This window comes from Megalops cyprinoides, chromosome 12 (genome assembly GCF_013368585.1).
Source record: "Megalops cyprinoides isolate fMegCyp1 chromosome 12, fMegCyp1.pri, whole genome shotgun sequence".
NCBI classification, from domain to species: domain Eukaryota; kingdom Metazoa; phylum Chordata; class Actinopteri; order Elopiformes; family Megalopidae; genus Megalops; species Megalops cyprinoides.
Window position 1 is genome coordinate 2,026,935 of NC_050594.1, and position 15,656 is coordinate 2,042,590.

General features: G+C 40.1%; 1 protein-coding gene across 1 annotated transcript in view; it reads right to left on the reverse strand.

The window, feature by feature from the left end:
- Positions 1 to 12,276, reverse strand: part of spata17 (spermatogenesis associated 17) — a 39,281-nt gene extending 27,005 nt beyond the window's left edge. Inside the window, exons 1-5 of the mRNA XM_036541538.1 lie at positions 12,209 to 12,276; positions 11,729 to 11,818; positions 9,204 to 9,285; positions 7,701 to 7,751; positions 2,735 to 2,838 (exon numbers count right to left, since the gene is read on the reverse strand). Coding sequence (XP_036397431.1) covers positions 2,735 to 2,838; positions 7,701 to 7,751; positions 9,204 to 9,285; positions 11,729 to 11,818; positions 12,209 to 12,276 — 395 coding nt within the window. The remainder of the gene's footprint in view (positions 1 to 2,734; positions 2,839 to 7,700; positions 7,752 to 9,203; positions 9,286 to 11,728; positions 11,819 to 12,208) is intronic.
- Positions 12,277 to 15,656: the final 3,380 nt, after the last annotated feature.

The window sequence follows — 15,656 nt, forward strand, 5'->3', positions numbered from 1 at the left end:
GTGTCCTTGAGAGGGAGGCCAAAGCGCAAGGAGCAGCCTAACCGCTCTGTTTTGGCACATTCTCCCCCAGCTTTCCACCACTTAAAAGATTTGCTATGTTAGAACATTACAGAGAGAATTTATCTGATTATGGCAGTAATAATTACCCAGCTGTTTATTGCAGATAGAGAAATAATTCATGCAGGCAACAGGCCATGGTGGCAGTGACACTCCGCATTTAGTAAATATGCAAACCGTTCACTTCTAATTACTCAGCCCAGAGGATGTCCTTATTAAGCCAGGGAACTTAAAGTGTCTGCTTGACAAGTGATAAATTGAAACATTGCGCAAACTCTTGCTGCGGAATTACTGTGCTGAACTGGGGTCCTGACTTCATTAAGATCCGCGGAAGGTGAGATCAGGCTGAAGATGGACAGAGGCGAGCGGTCGGCCGCGCTGACGGACTGCAAGCGAACGCTAATGAAATGACACATGGATTCGCGTGGGGAGATCCGTCACGGGCAGCGGCGGCGGCGGCGGCGGCGGGCGGGGCAGCCCTGGCGCGTCTGGACCCAGTGCGCGTCATTGGCATGCAGGTCCACTCCGCCCGCGCTAAATGGGAGCCATTAGTAAAATTTTTAATAATTTATTCGGCGACAGAGGAACATGGATTAAAAAGCCGGAGTGCAGACCTTAGCAGGGTGACTGATCAGTCAGGGGGGTGATCCGGAGTCCAGCACCGAGAGGATGTTTTATATAAGTACAATCTTTGGCTAATTGATCGTGACCCCAGAAGCACTAAATAAACAAGAGACGGGCAGCTGAGCGGACAGGCCCTTGGCAGGCTGGGGGACGGGGAGAGAGGCGCTCCTTTCGGCTGTCACAGCGACACCACACCCTCCGCACACGCTCAGTCTGTCCTTTCAGCATGCGCATGCTTACCTGCTGGCCCTCACCTTGGCGTCATGGCGATGGGTGCGTGTCAGTCAGAGCTGGGGCCCACATGTTGCAGACATCTTCCAGCCTCCCAGTGAAAATGTCTGTTTATAGCCCACACTGAGAGGCACAGGGTGGCTTTGGCCAGCGTGCACGCTTACAGACACCTCTGTCTGTGTGCGTGATCATTTCTGACACTGCGCTTCATTCTTGTCTGTTTTTAAATGGGGACTTTATGTAGTACCACAGGAAAAAAGTTGCCATACATCTGGGTTGAGTTTTCAGCTTTCTCTTGAAGGCATTCAAAAAACTAACCTAGATGTACAGAACTAGAGGTACAACTTTTCAAGCTGTACCTCTAGTCTACCTTCCTCTCTATCTATCTACTTTAGCATTTAACTCAGTATCTCATTGACCTCCTGTAATACTTCTCAATAACTACTCAGCATAGCGATGCATTTATTTGGAAGTCGCTCTGGATAAGAGTGTCTGCTAACTGATGTAATGTAATGTAATTTAATGAATGAATTTTACTTTCTAGAGCAATCAGGCAAAATCACATGCACAAGTCTTTATTTACTTGTGAGCATATTTCAGAATACTTCATTTTGGGTGATGAAAAAATGCACCTTTCTATTGTCCGCTCCCTTTTTTCCTCATCATTGTACCAACCCCTAATCTGATAACTTAATAACTTCATTTTAAATGAAATAATTCAGCAGTGACAAGACTGATTAAGGCAGCATGGCCCTGCCTACTGTAATGTATTGTCTGTGTATGTATACGTGTACATATGCGTGTGTGCGTGCGCGTGTGTGTGTGTGTGTGTGTGCATGCATATGTATAGGGTGGTTGAGGTGGGGGGTAAAGGGGGTCACTGATCCAAAGCACGTAATAAATTTACATTTAATTTTAGCCTAAGCCTTGAGATATTTTCCAGAGCAATATATTAGTGACATTAAAATAGTGACTGTATTTGAATTTTTTTGTCAAAAATAAAAGATGGCATCTTTTTGTGCCCTCCAAGCATGGCATGTTTTATTAATGCAAGGGGCTGGCTGAAATCAGCGGCTAATTTTTAATTTGATAGTATCGTCAGCCCGCCCAGAACCTGGGGCAGTTTTTACATGGCAGGCTAGAGGTTACCGCTGAACATGTCTAGCAACTGCACACTCAGTCTTTAAACGAATCAGATCAATTTATCTTTGTAAAACCGCCCAGAGTACAATCCTTGCCAGCATATGCACCGCATTAATTCCGCCAGCCACTTCTGATTTACACAGGTTACATTAACAAAGAGCTGCTCAGAGATTGCTACACCTACTCAAATTTTATTTATACCTTCAATGCAGTGTTTGAGGGTTATAAAGATGCCTTGCTAATAATAAAAAAAAACAGTGCAGGATTCTCAAGAGAACAATGTCTACTATGTGTGCACTTTTTTTTTTCTTAAAGGCCATCATCTCATAAACCTTTTTAGCTCCAACTAAGATGTAAAAAGACTTGATGGATGACATATTTCATATTTTATCTTCTACTGGGAAACATTTTTTGTTTCTCTGATGTTAGTGTTTTAAAAAAAGACACAGCTGACTTTATGAAATCTTTGGTTATTGTTTTCTGGATGTACATATTTTTGGATACCTGTCACAGTCACAGTCTGTTATGACCAGCTGTCCACTGTACTTTCAGTTACGCCTGCTTTGATAGACACTGATTTTTATCATCAATTACAATTCTGGTTCAAACATCTTTTCAAACAGCACTATGAGAAGCGACTTTGCTCTTCCAACCAATATTTGTGTTTCAATCATCTTACCTGACCTGTTCATTCTTCTGTTTCAAGCCTTCCAGGTACCTCTTCCGTGCATGGTAATTGTGCATGTACTTCCTCACATAGTAGCCCCTCCATCTTCGCTGTATCTGAAAGGGGTGTGAGAGTCAAAGCAGCAAAATGCAAAATGTACAATGGACAACAAAACATAAAAGCTACGGTACATTGAAGCGATAGGGGCACACAAAGTATGCTGTAAACATGTTATAATTGTTACGAATCTATCATTCTGATTACAAAACTCCAAGGTCCTCTTTGAAAAGTCAACACATGTCATTTCATCCACCTGTTGTCTTGGACAGGCTGGACACAAAAGTGTTTGTAAATGCACCAGAATTGAATGTAGGTGGACTTCAGGCAGGGGTCTGCAGACTGATCACACTGACAGACAGTAGTTTAAGAACCTTGGCTGCAGAGGCCCAGTGGTTTTTAATGAACTGTATAACACACATTACCGCATGAAGGAGGGAGAGATGCAGGATGCAGTACAGCATGAAGGAGGCAGAGATGCAAGATGCAGATGCAGCATCATTTGCACAAACTGTAGAGGACTGAGGCAGAGCCCCATGTACAGAGGAACAGATGTCCTTCGCACTAATTAGAAAATTAAAACAACGGCTAGCTTGTATAAGACGCAAGGAAAAAAGGTATTGCAATTGATTAGCACTCAATAGATAATTTTAAATAACATAATTGCTGGCTCAGAGGCCTGGTTCTTAGTGACCTTTTAGCCAAGTAAAATCAATGATGCATATTCTTCAATTAGGTAACATAAAAGCTAAGACCTCGTGTAAACACTGGTTTCTATTAAGGTGTTAATAAACTGACCTTTAGTAAAGAGAATGATAAAGACCTTGCAAAAAATGTTTAAAACAATATGTGACACAGGGATTCAGTGGTGGGTTTTTCTCTGGTCAATGAAATCCAGTGGGTGGAGATGTCCTTCACATCCTCTGCATTTGTCATTTACCAGGACCTGTTTGTTTCTTTCATTCATCTGCTTATTGATTTATTTTACAATACTCTTTAAAATAATTGCATCTTGTTTTCTGTGGTTTGTTTTTTCACAAGGTGGATCTCACATTTTAGCAGCTGAGGCCCAACTCGCGTCTGTTTGTTTAAGAACTGCACCTGCAAAGTACCCCACGGCTTCTCTATAAATTCCATTTAATTCCATATTACCAAAACACACGTGGAAAGAGCCCCGGGAAGAGAAGGTGGGTCAAGGTCAATTTGAAAATCTGGGGCAGCCTAACGGCTGGTGGGGCCTGTAAAATCTGCACACACAGACAAATGAATAAGAATTGGGGCTTTTCCACTGTCAGAGGTGGGTCCAGGTGGTACTGCAATGTTCTGGCTCTGGACACTTTTTCACTGTCTTTCCTGTCATGCTGAATGGAGAGCCATGCGATCTTTAACTGTGCTACTTTAGGCCCTTAATGAAGCTGGTGCTAGCTCACAGAAATAAGGATCACAGACAGAACTGTCCTGCCAGCTGCCTGGCACAGCCAATCGGAGAGTGAGAAATACCAATTTCTGTAAAGAGGCAGATAACCCATTAGCGAAAATCAGAAGGACAGATAGCTGGTTTTGAAGAAAAAAAAAATCTACTCTAAGGTTGTTTAAATTATTGAGTATTTCAGCTGTAATTCATCATCTTATTAGCCAGCTCAAATATCTGTTCATCACTTGCTAGGATCCAGAAACAGCTGTTTCCTTAAAAGTATGCTATTGGCAGTAAGTAAGCCCATTTGCCATTACCGGCAAATCTATGTAAACACTAGTTTTCCTGGAAAAAAAATCAGTGTTCATTTTAACAAGAACAGGATAAGCACTTACCTCACTATCTGACCAATTGAAACGTTTAAAAGCTGGTGTGAGGGCTAGGAAGAGGGTAGTCTGACAGTGATGCCCTTAGAGATTTTTCTAGCAAATAGGAAATTTTATGATTCTAGCAAGCTATAAGCAAATATTTTAGTTAGAAAATCACAGGAAAGTACAAATCATACCAGCAAAAACTCAATGCAGATGCTTTTCCAATAATCACTGTTACCTTTTGTCATTTGGTAAATTGATCACCTTTTTACTAAAGAAATCTGACACCTCTCGACAGCCCTGATTGGCTAGGGTCAGCCGTACGCAGGGTCAGTTCTGTGAGTGGAAATGTAATGGGCACATAAATGGGAACCCTGCCTGCGTTTTGGTTTGAGGTTCATGATTCACGTTTCTAGTTCTCCTCTGGTTCAGGTCTCTATTACGAAAAGGTGTTCTGCAACATTTCCTATTTTAAGCTGTTATCCAACCAGGTATGACACATCTTAAATAATTTACAGGGGTGGGGTACCCCTCCACTCTGTCATTGCCCTATTGACCTTTTATTATACATGGAACTAGCATGGTGAATTGTATGGAAACCACTGCACAGTCTCCTGCACACTGATAGCCTCCGCTCAGCTTTTCGCATCTAGATGATCACAGACTGGAAGTGAAAGCAGGACCCGGCACTTCAGGCAGTTGCCATTTTTAATGTTGGTTATTTTAGTTTTATTTATTATGATATCCATAACTAAAAAGAAATACTAAAACACAATGAAACAATTCCTTTGGCACATCAATGAATTGTGAATGTTCTTTCCAGAATGACAAAAGAGGCAACATCTTTACCCACAAATACCATTTTTTTTTTTTCCCCCACAGGGATGGGCTATCTCATCGTTGTGAAGGCTAGCTTCTGTGGGTGCCAAGAAGGGCAACAATATTAAGGGGATGGAATTTGTGAAATTGGTGAACTCATATCAGTATCTCAATAGTAATAATAATAAATAATAATATTGACTGTAACCCATGCGTATAGATAATTGATGGTGCATTACATATTGCGTATGACAAGCAGCACCTGTTTTAATTCTAGGCCCAAAGGACAGAGTATTGCTGCAGTTTAGATCATTGATTGGAAATTACAGCACTTTTACACGTGGCTCCATCTCACTTTAATGCTTGATTGCTTTATATCTTTATTACCTTGCCACATGGTGCTGTTACATCAAGGAGAGGACACCCTTCATATACAAGTCCCCGGCGTCCACACGAGGCTAACGCAGAGAAAATGCAGCAACCTCGTCTCCAAATTACACAGATGTGTATTTTTCACATTACTGAAGAAAACGCATCCTGATCTTGCCTTTCAAGATCTTTTCTATACATGACGGATATTGAAACAGGAGCTTTGCAAGTCAGAATGATATCATAACCGAACAATTTTTGACTGCTGTGACTTTTGACTGCATTTCCCATACAGACCATACATTACCTGAAAATATAATATGTCCACCTATACTTTTATTCAAACTGATAAAAATGTAATACAAACTACACATTTCTACTTCACGCCCAAATATTTGGTGTGAAATATCAAACTGCATTATTTAACATTGTAATACAGCCTCTGAATTTACTTTTTATCTATTACACCCCTGATAAATGAGGGAAAGGCCTTTTTATAGTTACCAGCAGAAGCTGCACAGACCTTACCTTGGATTTTAATACATTAAAGTTACTTAAAGTTATTTAATTATTTATACAATTATTTGTTTGTGGGTGTATGGTATAGAAGACATTTTTATCACACTAGTAGTGTACCAATAACTATAACTAATAAGTAATAACTATACTTTTGTTCAGATTTGACATTGTGCTACAGATTAAAGTAAATTACTTGTTTAAATTGAGACTTCAGATTCCTGGAAACTGAATTATGTACCCCTCAAACAGCATATGACTGATGAAAATAGGAATGTATACAAATTAAGCAAACAACTACAGTTTAGCAATAAGTTAGAATTTCTGGAAAGGATGCCTGTATTCAAGCTCCTGTAACTCTTCATTTCTAAAACAGTTCCTCAAAATAACATATGTGACAGATTTCACATGAAATCCAGCCACTGAAAACATTATTATTATTATTATTATTTTTACATTCAGATGATCTTTAAATGTTTTTTCGTCCATTCTATTCTTTGCTCATACCACACTGTTTAATAAGAGCAATAAAACACTCGGGTTATTCCAGTTGAGACACTATTCATTTTATTTAACTGGTGACATGACCTTTGGTTTCTGAACCCATGACCTCAAAAGGTCAGTCAGACACTCCCCTCTGTATGGTGCACATATGTTATTTGATTCTCATGGAGGCATAGCCTATGTTAACCAGGGAGTGTTTATTGGGATAGCTGTTAAACAACTTTTCCTCATTTCAGATTTTCAGAGATGTCCAATTCACTAAAGTGGGAGAGTGTTAATAAGTGTTTTCTCCAATAAATGCTGGAATTTTGTTGGGCTTGTAAAAATGTAATCTTACAATATCATCTTTAACAATTTCACTTGGGAGAAAGGAAGCAGCATGGAATTGTAAAATATAACATTTTAATACAACTCTTCCCCAATAAAAGTGCCAATGTATCAGTCAAATCAAAATGCTTTTGATTTATAGCTTGGGAAATAAGTTCTGTGTTCATCAAACTGGTGGGATTCATACACTAGCAGGTGAGATGTTGTTATTAATAGACTTCGGGTTTGATTCCACTGCAATTCAACACTGCTGTAGATTAGTTACAGACAACAAACATGACAACAAACCATGTTAGCTTATCATATGGTGCTGCAATTGGTTGACCCCCCTGTCATGTATGTGTATGTGATAAATATGTACATTTTATATGTAACACACACATTCACCATATACCCTGCTTAGAGTATTGGTTCATACCATTACATGGCATGAGGTAATTTCATACTACCAAAGTAGCTTGTGTTTAACAGCTCTGTGCTGACCCAGTAGCTTGTAACCACAGCAATCAAATGCACCGAATGTTTCTTTGGTCATTACATTAGAATTAAATTCAGGGCACAACTGAGTTTTCATTTGTTTAACAAGTGGAGAAATATTTACCCTGACAGCCATCTCGTTGTAGAAATTCATCTTCATCATAAAATATGCTGTCTGTGAACGGAGAAAAAGAGAGCATTATATCGCAGCCACTCGTATCCAAGTCTCCCCATCTGTCCTGGACATGCAAAAAGATAAACCCTCTTTATACATAATATATAGCAAGTCACAGAAGCACTATAAGGGGAAAGAGAGAGGAGAAGGGAGTCAGACTTTGTATTGAAGGGACAGACTGCTTCTTAATACATAATGCAGACAAGACCAGAAAAATCTATGGTAGTCAAGCTGGAAACTAATGGAGATATATGAAGGCAAAGTACTCTCCGCTGAGTCTGATAATCAATGGTGCACCGCTGAGGATAGATTAACAAAGGCAGGAATATTCACATGGGCTGAGGACACACCGCATTGTGTGATTTATCCACCGGAGCGCGTTTCAGGAGAAACTTGTGAGAAACATAAAAGGAATTCATATTTCAACATGTCTGCTTTAATAATAACAGAAAGGGGAAGCAGCTGCCAGGCAAAAAAAATTCATCAAAGAGACAATCTGTTTGGTCCAAATCCAACGTGGAGTAGGGTGTTCAAATCAGATTAGAACCCATGTTTTGTCTCCAGGCTGGCAACAGAGTACCTGCTTAACTTCTTCACCAGAGCACAAAGCAGTCTGTGATACATAAGAAGTGTTATTTGAATAGCCTATCCCCACTCAAAGCAAACAATTATCAGAAGATGTCAGGGCTGAGTTATCGGAAATACATGCGATCAACAAGCAGAAATACAGAAACAACTCTGATACAATAATATTGGCTTTGGGATTACAGTTTGGAACTGCACCTGTTGTACTCAAGTTGTACATGCATAGTTTTATTTTTACAACTGAATTATATTATCAATAATTATGATGGTTAAAATTCAAAAGGGGTGTTTGTCTTATTTTTGCCAGACTTTTGTTTTCAGGTTACACGTCTGAGTTGTTAGCTGCAGGTTATGGGGAAAATACCTGATACCTGTCGAGATGGAGTATACTCTAGCTCCTTACTCCGAGTTTACTACCCGGGATGGCCTGGCTGACTGACGGCTGGTGAAGCTATCCCAAATCACCAGTGAGTCTGTATACAGTTTACCCTATGCATTTAGGCCATCTTGATGAAACACTTCAAATTAAAAAATCATTACAGACATATTTGTTTTATCACTAAAATTTAACATAAAAAAATTTCATATTGAAGTTTTTGTGTCCTTTATATAGTCATGAAAAGAATGTTAGAAAAAGGCAGTTTAATTCTATATGCACAAGTGAAATGGTAAGGGGGTTCTAATGAGAGAACAGCACAATTAAATATTTTTGAAAACAATGAAATATTTTCTGTTTTGAAAATCCTGCAACCACATATCCACCTCTGTTCACGGTCTTCCGTTGCCCTCTGGGTTCCACATATTTTTGTCACACATGAGCGTGAAATCAGCTGAATAAACCACTCCCCAGAATGGACAGCCGCTTACCTTCAGCATCTGTCTGAAGTGAACCCTTGCTCGGAAACCACGCCATATCTTCTGTATAACGGTGGCATTTCTATGGAGGTGTCTGAGAGAGTAACACATGGCACACGTGATCTCGCTAAGTCCTTTGAAAAGCATCTTATCCACATGTTTAAAAAGATGAGAAGGTTGTAACCCTGATGAGACACACTGGAATATTTTTTATCTGGTCTCCCTGTGTGTGCTGAGGGCCCTGCTGGCCTGTAGGCCCCAGGCGATGTTCTGTTTACACTGACATTTAACTTCTGCCTGCAGGATATTTTCCTTACAGCCCCTGCTATTAAATAACATTTTGGTGTGCAGAAAGGAAGACTGGAGAAAGCAGATTGTCAGAAAGTTATAATCGCCACTCTTGATCCATATTCTATGAATGGAGCATGTGTAGCTTTTTAAGCAGACGATCACCTTTAAACCGCTGGTTGACTAGCTGGTGTGGATGTAAGGGGTCTTAGATTAGATTAGATTATTATTAGATTATTATATTAGAACTGGATCTTCACTGGGGGTAGTCCAGAAAGACTTCATCCTCACTGGATGGTTTTTCTTCTTCTATTTTCTTCTATCTTCTTCTGTTATCTAATACAGTAAATAGTTTGCAGTAATGACTCTACAACACTAGGCAGGCTGCGAACCTGCAGCACGTTGCTGTCTGCGAGCCGCTGTTTTTCAAGGTCCCATATAGCTGCAGCTACCCTATCCGCAGCGTTGTAATCGTCTCTGCTCACTGCAGTCGCTCACTATGGTGTTACCATGTTTCATATATTTCACTCAAATTGGGGCAGAAGTACTGAAATTACTCAACTACTGAGTAATTTCTCAAGTTCTGAAATTACTCAAATGAAAATTACCACATACAGGTATTTTAAGCACGTTTGATAAAAGCATGTATATCACATTTCAGCTGCTAACAGCTGATCTCAGGTTCATGATTTGATTCTAATAAATGTACTGTAACATCAGTGACACTGATGCATGACTCTGACAGGACAGAGGCCTTGTAATTCAGCCACACTGACTGCTCAGGTCAGCAGCAGCAGATCTCTCCCACCCAAGCCCAGGCCCTGCCTCCATTTTTGGGGCTGGTTAGCAGTTTAGTACAGGGCCTGGGACGGGGATGGGGTCATTTCCACTTCAGACAGACCATCTTATCTAAAATGTGACATCAGTATGTAATTTATTACGTGCATTATTCACGTCGAAGGCATTTGCATAGAGCATTTGCAAATAAATCAATGTACCGTGCACAACAGTGAATGAAGTGTGTTAAAAAAAAGAAAGAATATCACAAATGAAGCATTTACTTTTCCAGTGATGTCATCCGCTCTCTTATCTCTACACACGTGGCTGAAATTCACTGTTACTCTGGATGATGTAGTGATCCTCATTAGCTGTTCAAACAGTGCTATTATTTCAGGGACATAAATGTAATACAGTGTAGAAGTAGATGATGGTGTGTAAAACTATGATTGATTGACTTTACCAGCCACTGTGGTACACACGAGCTGCTAGATTACCACACACATATTGTTACATTGTAATGGAGTGGACAGTTCTGCTATGACAGATCATCTTCTGTATCAGTCTGGTTTTGACAGCATCCAATGTCTATTGTTTTGTTAAATTTATAATATTTTAAGCTCCTCATATCTTTCAAGATTTCAAACAGACTGAAAAGGTCTGCCATTTCCTTATTTACTTTTTCCCCCTCTATTTCCTCCTGAATCTATTTAAATATTTAAACCTCATGTGTAATTGACATGTTTGGATTTGCCCAGTGTCCTGATTCCTGAGAGTTAATCTGACTCATGCCAGCTGGTTATCTCAAACCAGACAATTTAAAGAGATCCTGACTTTTTAAAACAATTTATATTTCACATTAACAACCATGGTAAAATTATTTATACTATTTATACTATGTTAGAAATAGACTGATCCTTATTGTCCAGGGTTTTTGGCAGTCAAAAGTGAAATCACAATAATTTAGTTCAAACTAAAACAAATCGAAAGAAAGTGTAAAGCCTTTTAGAATGGTTAGCTGTATATTTGTGGTGTAGTGCCAGCAAAGAATCATTCTTAAGGTTCCTGATCATAGTGTAGTCACATCTTCTGGTATAAACCACAACCTAATACTGGATGAAATATTTTGTTTTCTCAACAAATACAAAACGTCATTTGTCTTATAGTAGAACTCAAATACAAGTTTTAGAGGGTTTGTATTTCAGCAAGTAACATTCAAAAAAGAACACAGATTAAGTGCGGAGTTTTAGTAGTATCACCTAAAATGGCACAGCGTTCCTGATATGAGGGGGTTGATGTGGGAATATTCAGTAGAAAGATTTTGGTTTGAGAATTCATGTAGAAAACAGCACACAGATATAGTGTTCACAGCTTTACACAGACACTCCAGTGGTCCGTTATAGGCGTCTGCTAAATGCATGTAATGTAATGTATATGAACATTTTTATAGCCGATACATGTATGTGGATTACCTGAGATAAGCCCGCACTTGGCAACCTCTGATCCAGCTCTGTATCCGAATAGCTGCAAAAGTCTCTTTCTCTCTGAATTCCTCAGCAATCCTGCGATTATAGACAGGCAGATAAATAATCACAGAACACAGAGTGGAAAGCACAAGCCTATTCAAAAGCAGCATAATAGAAACTAAAGGCAACGGGGAACGGATTTAGCAAAAGAGTGTGACTAGGTTTCCCAGCGTTTGGTGTCGCGCTTAGAAAACATTATCCACACGTAATACAACTAGTGTTCACAAAATACAAAGCCTATATAGTTACAGTTTGTTGCTGGTTCAGGCGATAGGTACCCTCATGTGTTTTGCTAGCTATAGTCTTTAGTTGACAACAAATGTTAAAAGTTTCGACAGACAGTATCATTAGTTCTGATTTAACCAGTAATCCATAACCAGTCATTCTAAAATTAAACCAAAATCCTAAATTCGCACACTAAAATACCTGTTTCTTCTAAAAAACTCTTCTTTAAGTTGACCGATTTTACTCTGCAGTCGTACAATCCTCGCCATCCTGCAGGGTTTACATCTGGTTCCATGGCAACGGAGGAGGCACGTGGTCAGGGGCTGTACAGGGAATAATTCCGAAGCAATAAATGTATGAAAATAACATGTGATTAAATAACATGTAACATAATTAGTAAGTGATAAAGTGTAGATTCAGTTCCTCTATGCAGTAGATATTTGTTTTTGTTATTTTGCGGGTGCCGTTTTGTGGTTCATTCCCACATCCGGGTGTGTGTCCCTTAATTTGCCGGCTACTGCAGAGGCGTGTGTGATTGTTGTGGGTAACTAGTGTCACATAGGCTACTTTAAAACGTGGGAGAAAATATCCTTTTCATGTGTAATTGTTGCCATTAACGTTGCATAATTTAAAACTCAGTAGAAAATGTCGTGTATTGTGTTGAATCGCAAGATGTCTGACTTGGTGTTAAGTAGCAACGTAGCAAGGATATAACTAGTAAGCTAACTGTGGCCAGTTTAGGTATAACATGGAATTCATATAGATGGCTGGGAGCTTAGTTAGCAAGCATTAGCTAGTTGCCAAAGGTAAATTACCTACTATGCAGGAAATGCGTTTGTTTGGCTAACCGGCTTGGTAGTTATCTGATTTAATAAAAGGTCTTTGCCAGTACGGTTTGGTTCATGCGTCACCGCCAAAAACTTTAAGATAACATTACTTAGATTGCTACTCTGAAACGTGGTAACTTTAAACTCTTTCAGGAGCTTTATAACTGCTAGTTGGCTAGTTTACGGGGTTCTATACCAAAAGCGAAAAGGCAGGGAGGGTATCGGGTTGTACCGTACAGAATTTACAGCTTGCTACAAAGCTGCGTAACTAACTACTAGCTGTCTCAATGTTTTATTTCGCCAGCAATCATAGAAAGTTAGCTGTCGGTTACTATTGTCACTGCAGAAATTGATCCGAAATGCGCAGCGTATTAGCCGGATGGACAGTTAATCACAGAGACGGTTATTAGAATGAGAATGACACCCAGCTGGGCCACAGCTCCGCAAGATCCCAGAAAAAAAGGCGAAAGTCAAAACTGCCGTCTTACTGTCAGACCAACATTGCGCCTTAAAACATGATACACTTCATACCGATTAAATGTATTCCTGTTAATATAATTTCAGAATTTCCCTTCTGTGAGTAATATTACTACTACTGTTGCTGCTGCTGCTGCTACTACTACTACTACTAATAATAATAAAATAATAATGAATTTCAGTGAAGTCATATGTACTAAATACTATAAGGGAATCTGACCAGTATGTAACTGGTTAACTATCTCGGCTAATAAGTCTACTCTTCTACTCGGCTACTCTTCTAAGTCTTAATTGATCAGTGTAAGAAAGTGGCTTTCACTACAAGTGCATTATTAGAGTTCTGCTCACAGATGCTGCACAGTATTGTGAACTCCCTCTTCCTCTGTGCAATGGACTTGATGAATCATGTAATATAGCTAGAGAAAGGTTATGAGTAGCGGTGTGTGTGTGTGTGTGGGGGGGGGGGGGGGGGGGTAGTGAAAGACGTAGACACCCCTTTTCCCCTCCTCACAGCAGGGCCTGTCGCATTTCTAAGGACAGCAGGCTCTTATGAGCAGCTCTTGTGGACCAGGCACCCCTTGCCCTGAATGGCAGCAACGCCCCTGTGCTGAGGCAGAGATATCGGAATCCGCAGCCAGCACCATCAGAGAAAGGTGGAGTGCAATGTCATGGATCCTCCACTAGAGTTCACCAGGATATTGGCTCCACCCCTTAACAGGATCAGAGGAGAGGTTTAATCCAAGGAGTCGGGGACAAGAGCCATGCAAGAGCAGGGTCAAGAAGAGGAGGCCAGAAGCCGGCAGGCAGAGGACACAGAGGCCAAACAGGCTGAGACAGAGCTGACCACGAGGAGCCCAAGGCCTTGCGCTGGGAACTGAGCGGCAGATGGTTCAATGCTAAAGTGTTTCTTTCCATCCTTGCTCTCCCCCATATTTTAGATCATGCATCAGACCAAAGAGTTCCCTCAAATGCAAGTGTGTGACGCTGTCCAGAAGCAGTGTCAAAACTGGCCACCTATAATCATTAGTATGCAGGAATTCATGGCTTAGTTAATATTATTAAATAGATGCAGCAACCATTTGAAATTGATTGATATTAATTAGAAAGAAGTAATTAAGATAATTTAACTGAATTATTAATATTAGTGAAGAGTAATTTGTAGTAATTGTTAAAATAAAGTATGTGTGAGTGTGGGTGGGTGGGTGTATGTGTGGAAGAGGAGCAGGGAAAAAAATATTTGGAAGGTGAATATAAATAATATAGATTTTTTTAATTAATGAGATGGTGTACTTTAGTCATATTGCAATCTATGATATATATATTACAACAATATAATTGATATTATTTAGTTTGTAGTCTCACATTAATCTTACTGAAGGTAAATTTCACTGTCATTGCAGGTATTTTTTAAAAATGTTCTGAATGTGTTTAACTTTCCTTGTGGTAACATTTATTGCAAATAAAAGAATTTAGATTGTTCTCTGACATTTATTTTATAAATCCATAAATATTCTGTCTTCAAGATATACAAAGGCTGCATTTATTAGCTGTTGTTGTGCTACAGTCCTTGACTTGCTCATGTCTCTTTTCCCCTCCAATTAATCAGATTAAGTTTACATTATCAGTGTTTTCATTTACACTTTTCAAATGTCAGTTCTTCACATAAAAATAATATAAGTAACACACAAGCAACAGGAAAATGCATATGTCACTACATACATTTGGGAGAAATTCATATCATTATTTCTTAATTAGCAAGGTTCAGATGATATACCATAAGTCATTGATGGAAAAGTGCTGGCTTATTTTGTATTCATTTTGTAACACTATAAAAATACATCGCAAACCTATACAGTCAGAATGCAGAGAGTCATGGAAGGAAACAGTTGTGATGATGTGGCTGCACTTCACCACAGGAGCTCCATCGTCTGAGAGGCGGAGGTGCAAGGTGTTTCTGAGGGCTTTTCATTGGTCACGTCTGACAGTCTTAGAGGCTGTCAGATCTCAGGATGCAGATTGGCCGTCTGGCGATTGATTCGTCCCCGCTTGCCAGCTCTCGGTCGGCAGCGCTCGAGACGTTATCACCCCTCATCAGGAAGTTATCAGTTTATTTTCTCCCGCCCGTCAAGTATTCCGCCACGCCGTTTGCCGGGTGGCAGCGGGTTCCGCGCCATGCGGTCAGGCGCTGACAGGCGCGAGGCCGATACGCCGTCCGGCGGAAGGCGAGCCAGCCGGGAGAAATATGGGGGAAAGAGTGACCCTTTGGCAGGCGCGGCCATCCATCCGGCCCCGGCAGCGGGTTGGCCACCATGGTAATTGCCTGGGAAGCAGTGTTTTGACAAGGC